At 41.4% G+C, this 10,548-nt stretch overlaps 1 protein-coding gene across 1 annotated transcript in view; it reads right to left on the bottom strand.

The window, feature by feature from the left end:
- The window catches only part of DST (dystonin), a 614,637-nt gene extending 604,679 nt beyond the window's left edge, over positions 1-9,958 (bottom strand). The window contains exons 1-2 of the mRNA XM_042781628.1: positions 9,778-9,958; positions 9,152-9,186 (exon numbers count right to left, since the gene is read on the bottom strand). Of these exons, the coding sequence (XP_042637562.1) occupies positions 9,152-9,186; positions 9,778-9,958 (216 nt within the window). The remainder of the gene's footprint in view (positions 1-9,151; positions 9,187-9,777) is intronic.
- Positions 9,959-10,548: the final 590 nt, after the last annotated feature.

Here is a 10,548-nt window from a genome sequence, read left to right as displayed (position 1 = left end):
ATTCTTCTGCTAGTTGGGGTTTAGTCCACTTCTATATCATTCCCTTCAAGGCTCAGGGGTCCAGGATTATCTTCTGTGTCTGTGTTAATTGGCTTCCCTTTTCTTTGTTGAAGAGGGTCTGTGCAGTCTTTCTGTCTAGTCTGCCATCTTGCCAGAACTCTATACAGTTGCAACTTAAGACTGACTTAATATGTATGAATTAATGTAGACCTAGTATTTAGCTGTAGGCAAAGAATTTATTTTTAAACATAATCTAACTATAAAGGATAAGTAAATAATAAACTATCACTTTCTCTATTCCACTGTTGGGGCAGCTGCTCCTCAGGTGGGCACTGACATAATAAGACCATTACCACCGAAGAGCAACTTTCACCCATATATAAGCAAGCAGTGAAACATGACCAGCATTATGATGACATCCAGGATTCTCCTGTGACCTAGGATATTTTGGACTCTCAATCCCAGATTTGTTTCCATAATCATAAAACCAGGTGGGTAGGAGCATTCCTTCTGTTCCCTTTGTACATGGTAAGTAATTTGACCTTCTATTTTGTTAGTGAGCCAGCAGTAGTTTGGAACAGCTAAGGGAGACCAGGAAGTGAACTGGTGGCAGTTTGAAACAGCTAAGGGAGACCAGGAAGTGAACAGAGCAGTAAGGAACAGCTAAGGGAGATGAACTTGTCTGTCAGTTTGTCATATTGTGATGGCTTGAATGTTGCTGTGAGGCTGGAGACTATGCCACCAGTATCTCAAATGCCAGCAGGGTTACCCATGGTGGACAGGTTTCAGTGGAGCTTCCAGAATAAGACAGACTAAGAAGAAGGAAGAAGCCATCCACTTCTCAAAGAATTGGACAGTGAGAACTTTATGAACAGCAGTGAAACACTGTCTGATATATTACTGGAAAACTTTAGGAATAGCCTTAAGCCATTGTCCAATATAGTGCCAGAAGATGAGCCCCTCAGGTCAGAGGGCACTCAAGACACGACTGGGGAAAAGCTACCTCCTCAGAGCAGAGTTGGCCTTAATGATGTGGATAGAGTAAAGCTTTCTGGATTTCCATTTGCTGATGTGGCATGACTCAAAATGAGAAGAAACAGTTGCCAATATCCATTAATAATCAGAACACGGAATGTACGAAGTATGAATCTAGGAAAATTGGAAGTTGTCAAAAATGAAATGGAACACATAAAGATCAATATCCTAGGCATTAGTGAGCTGCAATGGACTGGTTTTGTCCATTTTGAATCAGGCAACCAACTATCTACTATCTACTATGCCAGGAATGATAAATTGAAGAGGAATGGCATGGCAGTCATCAGCACAAAGAATGTCAAGATCTATCTTGAAGTACAGTGCTGTCAGTGATAGGATAACATTTACACACCTACAAGGAAGACCGGTTAATGCTACCATTATTGAAATTTATGCACCAACAACCAAAGCCAAAGATGAGGAAGTTAAAGATTTTTACCAACTTCTGCAGTTTGAAAGTGACCAAACACGCAATCAGGATGTGTTGATTATCACTGGTGATTGGAATGCAAAGTTGGAAACAAAGAAGAATCACTGGTAGTTGGAAAATATGCCCCTGGTGATAGAAGTAATGCTGGAGATCGTAGGATAGAATTTTGCAAGACCAATGGCTTATTCGGGAGCTCTGGTAGCATAGTGCCTAAGGCACTTGACTGCTAACCAGGAGGCTGGCGGTTCAAATCCACCAGCCACTCCTCAGAAGGAAGGTTGGGCAATCTACTTCCGTAGTGATACTGCCTTGGAAACCCAAGGAGGGGCACTATGAGTCGGGTCTGACTCGACGGCACATAACAACAACAACACAATGGCTTATTCACTGGTCAGTCAGATTGACTACATCTGTGGCAAGAGGCAATGGAGAAGCTCAATATCTTCAGCCAAAATAAGGCCAGGAGCTGATTATGGAACAGACCATCAAATGCTTATATGCAAGTTCAAGTTGAAGTTGAAGAAAATTAAAACAAGTCCATGAGAGCCAAAATATGACCATAATTATATCCCTCCTGAATTTAGAAACTATCTAAACAATAGATTTAATACATTGAACACCAATGAACAAAAGCCAGAGGAATTATGGGATGACATCAAGAACATCATCCATGAAGAAAGCAAAAGGTCATTAAAAAAACTGAAAAAGAAAAAAAGACCAAAATAGATGTCAGAACAAACTCTGAAACATGCCCTTGAATGGAGAATAGCTAAAGCAAATGGAAGAAATGACAAGATAAAAGACCTGAACAGAAAATTTCAAAGAGGAGCTCGAGAAGACAAAGTCAGTTATTGTAATGAAATATGCAAAGACCTGGAGTTAGAAAAACAAAAGGGAAGAACACACTTGACATTTCTCAATCTGAAAGAACTGAAGAAAAAATTCAAGCCTTGACTTGAAATAGTGAAAGAGTCTATGGGTAAAATAGTCAATGATGCAGGAAACATCAAAAGAAGATGGAAAGAATACACAAGAGTCACTCTATCAAACAGAACTGGTTGATGTTCACCCATTTCAGGAGGTGGCATATGACCAAGAACCAATGATACTGAAGGAAAAAGTTGAAGCTGCACTGAAGGAACTGGTGAAGAATAAAGCTCCAAGAATTGACAGAATATCCATTGAGATGTTTCAACAAATGGATGCCATGCTGGAGGCATTCACTCATCTATGCCCACAAATTTGGAAGATAGCTACCTGGCCAACTAACTGGAAGAGATCCATATTTGTACCCATTCCAAACAAAGGTGATCCAACAGAATGTGGAAATTATCAAACAATATCATCAATATCACATGCAAGTAAAATCTTACTGAAGATAATTCAAAAATGGTTGCAGCAGTATATTAACAGTGAACTTCCAAAAATGCAAGCTGGATTCAGAAGAGGATATCATTGCTGATATCAGATGGATCTTGGCTGAAAGCAAAGAATATCAGAAAGATGTTTACTTGTGTTTTACTGACTATGCAAAAACATTCAATTATGTGGATCATAACAAATTACATATAACATTGAAAAGAATGGGAATTCCAGAGCACTTCATAGTACTCATGAGGAACCTGTACAGAGACCAGGAGGCTGTCATTTGAACACAACAAGGGGATACTGCAGGAAATAAGGAAGGGAGTGTGTGTCAGGGTTGTATCCTTTCACCATACTTATTTAATCTTTATGCTGAGCAAATAATCTGAGAAGCTGGACTATATGAGGAAAAACATGGTATCAGAATTGAAGGAAGGCTCATTAATAACCTGCAATATGCAGACAACATAACTTTGCTTGTGGAAAGTGAGGATGACTTGAAGCATTTACTGATGAAAACTGAAGACTAGAGTCTGCAGGATGGATTATACCCCATTATAAAGAAAACAAAAATCCTCACAACTGGACCTATAAGCAGCATCACGATAAATGGAGAAAAGATTGAAGTTGTCAAAGACGTCGTATTACTTGGTTCTACAATCAACACCAATGGATGCAGCAGTCAGGAAGGACATCAGATGACATATAGCACTGTGCAAATTGGATGCAAAAGACCTCTTTCAAGTGCTGAAGAGCAGAGATGTCTCTTTGAGGACTTAAGATGTGCCTAACCCAAACCATGGCATTTTCAATCGCCTCTTCCATGTGACATCTGGAAAACGAATAAAGAAGACCGAAGAAGAGTGGATGCTTTTGAGCTGTGGTGTTGGTGAAGAATGCTGAAAGTACCATGGACTGCTAAAAGAACTAATAAATCTGTCCTGGAAGAAGTACAACCAGAATGGTTCTTGGAAGCAAGAATGACCAGACTTCGTCTCACCTACTTTGGTCATGTTGTCAGAAAGGACCACTCCCTGGAGAAGGATATCTTGCTTGGTAGAGTGGAGGGACAACGAAAAAGGTGAAGGCTCTCAACAAGATGGATTGACACTGGCTGCGACAATAAGCTCAGGTATAGCAAGGGTCGTGGGGCTGGCACAGGACCGGCAGCACTTAGTTGTGCTGTGCATAGGGTCACTATGCATCGGAGCCGACTTGATGGCACCTAACAACAACAATAACACTCCACTAATTTGGGTAAGTCTTAAAGAAAGATGCAAATAAAAATTTAATGAGAAACTAGGAAATGTGATTATTTTGCTGACTATCTTTCCACGGTTTGGTAAAAGGACACGCGGGGATCAAGTCTTCAGTTAGGAGAACTGAAATAATCATCAGAAAAACAAAGGATTTAACTACTCAGCTTTGTCAGAAATGTCCACTACAAGCTCACTCTACTTCTCTTTTACTGAGACCTTGGGGCATATTATTCCCTGGGCTCTGAGTAACAGTTAAATACCACAAGGCAGACAAAATGTAACCAGGGAATTCTCCTCTTACTTAGTCTTTATTTTGTTTACTGACCCTTAGCAAACTGCTTAATTTAACTCTTTTGTTTCCTTTACCTGAAAGGGAAGTGAAGACATTTACTCAAATTCTAATAGACATTAAACACACTCTCCCTCCTTATATCAAATAAAGCTTCCTTTCTTTTACTGAGCTGATGAATAGGGATCATTTACCACTGATCACTCTGGGTATTCTCAATGGGTATTATAATTGTCTTCATTTTACTGAAGGACTTCCAAGACTAAGCCCTGGTAGAGCAATGGCTAAAGCTCTTGGCTGCTAACTTAAAGGTCAGTGGTTCAAAATCACTAGCTGCTACAAAAGAGAAAGAGATGTCACAATCTACTTCATAAAAGTTACAGCCTTGAAAATCTATAGGATCGCTGTGAGTCAGAATCAACTCCAAAGCAACATTTTTTTTAACTCCCAAACCCTTTCTTATAATCCAATGGTACCTCAATTACCCATATCACATTTTGAAATTTCCTTAAAATGAGGATTGTTACTGTCTGATTTTCACCATAGGAATCTAGAGTAACAGTTTATCATGGTTTAAAGACATAGCATAAAATATTACAAATCTTCAGGAAAACTACACTTCTTAGAATAAACACTTGGTTCCTAGACTGTGTCCTACATAGATGTGAAATAACTTGTTTAAATTAGCTGTTTAAGAGAAAAAAAAATACAAATACTCAATTGTTTCTGCCAAGTTCTTGCATACACAAAACATATATTTTTTTATCTGTCAAATTGAGCCTTTTTATCTGTCAGTGAAATGAGGTTACAGTTCAGGTCTTTCTGGATGAATTAATAATTTTACATTCTCATATGCTATTGTTAAAATCTGGAAGACTACTAAAAAGCCAGTAAAGATAAACTTCTGAGGCTGTGAAAATAAAAAGAGGTGACAAAGATTATGGTTCCCCAAACATCTTATAAACAACTTTTATTTTTTCTTTTTAGCTGCATGAGGAAAAAACTGAATTGAAGAAATATTATACATTAGTGAAAAGAGCTAGCGCTCCTCAGATGACAGAGATAGTTTTCTTCCCTGCTGAAGAACTTCCCCAAAACAGAGTCCTGGTGCCATGGCTTTACCGCCTAGGAAAGCATTTCTCTGATTACCTGAGAAAGAATCCACTGAAACTGTCTGTCTAATTTGAACTCCTTCCTGGACATGTGGATAGCAGAAGCACTATCCTCACAAAGCAGCAAAGTGTTCATTGAACTTCATCTGTTCAAGGGCTTGTTCAAAGCTCTTTCACACTTCAAAGTGAGTCAGCAGATCCCAAATGCATTTACCTCAGTTCATCAAGTACAGAAATTCTGAAAGTGAATTCTTTACTTACTTAGATTGCAATAAGGAACAGAAAGCACTAACTTCTTAGCTCAATATGATCATGACTCAGCAGAAAATCAGAACATCTTCTTTGATCATTATTTTGCAGCATCTGATACTAAGAAGTAACAACTATATATTACGGTACTAGAATTCTAAATTTTTAATATGTGAAAATCCAAGTAAATTCCAAAGTATTTCTTAGGGAGAAAATAACGTAAAAAATGGCATCTTGATAGAAATGCAGAAGAAAAAAAAAATCCCTAATTTTTCCATAAGGGAAAACATTTTATTTATGGTAAATACACTACAGTGATGAAATGTGACATTTTTATGTAATAGAATCTCAAGATTTTCACTTATAAAATAACATTCTTTGAGTTATTTATCAAACATAATGTCATACAAAAGGAAACACAGGTATCCTATCAACAAATTAATCTACTATCTTATTCAATTTTTCCAGAAAATAAATTCTTCCAATCAAATCCAATTTGTCATACTTCATGGTTTAAAAAAAAAAAAAAAAAAAAAACTCCATGGCAATTTTTGAAAGCCTAAAAAGATAAAATAATGGTTGAGATTTGGCAAATGTTGAATTCCAAGCAAACGTTTTCTGGAGAATGTGCATTTTTCTTTTCTACCCCACACTGACTTCTATTTGTCTAGTTACAGGAACCTGCAACTTTAAGTACTTTTTTCATTCAATCAACAAATATTTTTAAGAACTCCCTGTATCCCAGACACTAGACTAAGCAGTGGAGACACAGCACTAAACAAAAGAAACATGGTCTCTGCCCTCAAGGAGCTCACAGTCTAGCAGATGAAGCAAATCTCAAGTACATACACAGATGTTAAAATGTACAAGAACTGCCCCAGCTTTCCTAACCAACATGCAAATCAAAACCAAACCCACTGCCATCAAGTCAATTTTGACTCATAGCAACCCTACAGGACAGAGTAGAACTGCCGCATAGGGTTTCCAAGGCTGTAAGTCTTTATGGAAGCAGACTGCCTCATCTTCCCTATGTGGAGCAGCTGGAGGGTTCATACTGTCCACCTTTCAGTTTTCAGTTGAGTGCTTTAACCACTGCACCATTGTTGTTGTTGTTGTTGTTATGTGCCGTCGAGTCAGACACAATTCACAGCGACCCCTCCTTGGGTTTCCAAGGCGGTATCACTACGAAAGTAGATTGCCCAACCTTCCTTCCGCGGAGTGGCTGGTGGGTTTGAACCACCAGCCTTCTGGATAGCAGTCAAATGCCTTAGGCACTATGCTACCAGAGCTCCCACTGCACCATTTGGGCTCCTCAACCAACCTGCTAGCTCAAGACAGATGTTTAAACTGATAGATAACTACATAAGACATATTCTGTCTTATTCCTCCTGCTTGTTCTTTAGCCTAGATGCCTATTGGCTAGTTATAAAAATCCATAACAGGATATTACTTAGGTTCTCTCATTTATGTGTATAGAACTGGTGATCCCTTTTTAAAATAAAAATCATTTAAGTTTTGATGTTTACAACTTGACTATTATTTACAGTTTGTCACATCTAACTGGGTTGTTCTAGTGAATTAATCAGATATTCAAAACCTGTTTCTTCACAACAGACAGTTTCTGTTGTTTTCCATAAACTTGAATTAATTAATTTCTTAAAGACCTTAACATTTTCAAACAGGTTATTTATTTTTCACATTTATAAATTCAATTCTACAAAATATTATGATAGCTACCAAGTATTAAATACCTACTACGAATTAAGTGGGTGGGTTTTTTTTTACATAATTATTTGCAATCTCCCCAACATCCTTGTAAGGTATTAATATCCTATTTTACAGATGAGGAAACTGAGGTGCAAAGAAATTAAGGGAGTTTACTAGCACCCCATAACTAGTTAATGTAAAGCTAGGAATAACCAAAATACAAACACACTGCCATCAAGTTGATTCATAATGACCCTATAGAACAGAGTAGAACAGCCCCACCGAGTTTACAAGGCTGTAATCTTTACAGAAGCAGATGACCACACCTTTCTCCCACAGAGCAGCTGGCAGGTTTGAACGACCAACCTTTTGGTTAGCAGCTGAGCACTTAACCACTGGGCCACTAGAGCTTCTTAAGCCAGAAACAAAGCCACTAATTATCTGACCAATTAATTTATATTTTCAAGAACCCTAAATTGGGCATTAAGTCTCCACTCTCCAGGCTATATACAATAGAATTACTCATTGTGCGACACCATAACGATGTTATAATGATGCAGTTAAGGCTTTTAAGCAACCAGAGACCAATAAAACATCTAGGGTCCAATAAAACATCAGATTAACTAGTGAGATAAAATGTGAAATAACTTCTCAGGTAAATGGAGGGTGTAGTAACTAGGAAATCTTTACTAAGAAGAGTATACAGCATCAAACATTAGCAACAGCAACCTCCAATCCTGGCTGTGTGAAACTTTCCCAAAAAAGGGAAAAAATACCTCACACTAAGAGGTAGATGACCTGCAAACTCAGGAAAAAATGCTGGGTTTTTTTTTTTTTTTTTTTTTCCTTCCATGGAGTTGGTTATACAAAAGCCCCATCTAATTACTGCACACAAAAAGCTCTGGTAGTTCAGTGGTTAAAGGCATTTAATTGCTAATGAAAAGGTCAGGGGTTCGATGCCACCAGATGCTCAGCAGGAGAAAGATGAGGCAGTCTGCTTCTATAAAGATTGAGAGCCTTGGAAACCCTATGGGGCAGTTCTATTCTGACCTATATGGTGGCTATGAGTCCATACTGACTCCATGACAGTGGGTAATCACTGCACCCACACCACCTGCTTATGGAATGATAGTCCACGTTTTGAGAAAAGACCAACACAAGCATTTCAGCACACCAGATCACAAAAAGCCCAGTCACCACCACATCGTTTTAAAAATTAAAAAAAAAAACACCCTAGTAATACCAGAACTTTATGCGTGAAAAAGAATGTATGTTTGCAAAATTTGACAATGAAATGCATATGGATCAAATTACTCTGCACTCTGTTCTAAAATGCTCTTCTGCCTTGTTCACCAACGTTAACAACTACAGCTCACAGCACCCAGGAAGCTTTCACTGGCAAATTACAAGCTGTAAAATAAACTGACATCCACCCCATAGCTATCTTTCCTAAGATCCGCAGCACTTTTGGCAGCTGTCTTTCTTCATCTTGTGAAGCGTCTCCACTACACAAGAAATCTACTGAAACTGTTCGCTGGGAACTGCTGTTGTGGAATCACTGGAAAAGAAACGCGTCAATTTCTGCTCGGAGAAAGCATGCTCGCCATTCACTGCCCTACTGGTTTCTTAACACGAATGTGACTAACATAGGTACTCAGGAAAGAGAACTTCTTCTGACCTTGAGTGTGCGCGCTAAATAAATTACCTCAGAACGAAAGTGGTGAGATCTCATAACAGCATCTGGGGAGAAAAAAGAAAAACGGACTTCGTTTATCTCCTTGTCTTTCAACTGCAGAGTTAGCTAATGACTTTTATCTGGAGGACAAAAGTCGGGCACATTCTAGATGCCTCGAATTCAGTGAAGGAGGACATCCTAAGATGGGGGGGGGGGTGTCACTGGGCCACCAGTCTCTAGGTGATTTATCTGACAGAAGTTTCTGAGAAAGTTCTGGGGGAGTTGAGGAACCCAGAACTCCCCATGTCTACTTGCTTACCCTTACGTTCCAGCTATGGATGAGTTAAGGAAAGACAGCAGCAGCCCCGGACTCCACTCGAATTACCCTGAGGGTTTTAGCAAAACGAATACTAAGAATTTTTGTCTCTTCTTCCCCTCCCAGTTCTCTGCATCGCGGTAGTTATCCAAATCCGAGAATGGGGGTTGGGGGTGCAAAAAAGACAAGGGGAGCTGAAACAAATAACCTTACTCAGCTTGGGGAGTGGGCAAATGATGGGGGTAGTGATGGCACGGAGAAGGAGCGATCCCACCTTCGCTCTCCAAATAGCCTTAAATGTTCCTCCCAGCGCTAGGGAACCTGTCGCAGCGTATCTTACCTCGGCTCCTTGAACGACCCGAAAAGACCGATTTCATCGGATGCCTCCCCTTCTGGAGCCTGCGGTGCCAGCAGCAGAAGAAGACGATGGTGGCGATAGTGCCCAGCAGAAGCAACAAGAGGAAGAGGGCACATTGGATGCTGTAGGGTCTCAGCAAGACGAGGAAAGCCGCGGCGATCATGATGCGGCCAAGGCGGGGGTAGCGGAGCAGCGGGGCTGGAGGGCGATGGCACAGGCACCCGCGCGGGGCGCACGCCGGGCGGCGGGGACGGGCGAGCGCGGCTCAGCGCGTCAGGCCCGCCGCTCGCGGCCCCGCGCCCGGCCCAATGTCTGCGCACCCCGCGCCAGCAGCGCTACGCCAGTGATCCAGGGCTGCGGGGAGCGTTTGCCATGACTCAGCAGACGGCGACGAAGCAGGGACTTGGCGGCGGGGAGCTTCTCCTTTCCCTCCCGTGTCGCCCCCGCCCCCACCCGTACGCAGCCCCCGGGCGCAGCCCCGCCGGGGACGCGGCGAGAAGGGAGGAGCAGCGTCGCAGCCGCAGTCGCCCGGGCCGGGCGCATCGTCTCGCGACCTCCTTGAGCCTCAGCATCCCCTAAACTGGGCGCACGTGGGTCGGGGCGGGGGCGCAGCGCCTAGGCTGCGGCCGCGGCGGCCCACGGGAGGCAGTAATGGGGCGCCGCGGCGGGGGCTTGGCTGATGACATCACGGCTGGGCTGCGGCAGCGCGGGAGCGCGGACATGGCTGCTGGGGCTGCAGCGGCTCCGGCCCGG

This window comes from Orycteropus afer, unplaced genomic scaffold (genome assembly GCF_000298275.1).
Source record: "Orycteropus afer afer isolate SDZICR_OR568_19922 unplaced genomic scaffold, OryAfe1.0 scaffold00140, whole genome shotgun sequence".
Classification (NCBI taxonomy): domain Eukaryota; kingdom Metazoa; phylum Chordata; class Mammalia; order Tubulidentata; family Orycteropodidae; genus Orycteropus; species Orycteropus afer.
Note: the sequence above shows the minus strand (reverse complement) of the source record. Positions and strands in the feature narration are given on the sequence as shown.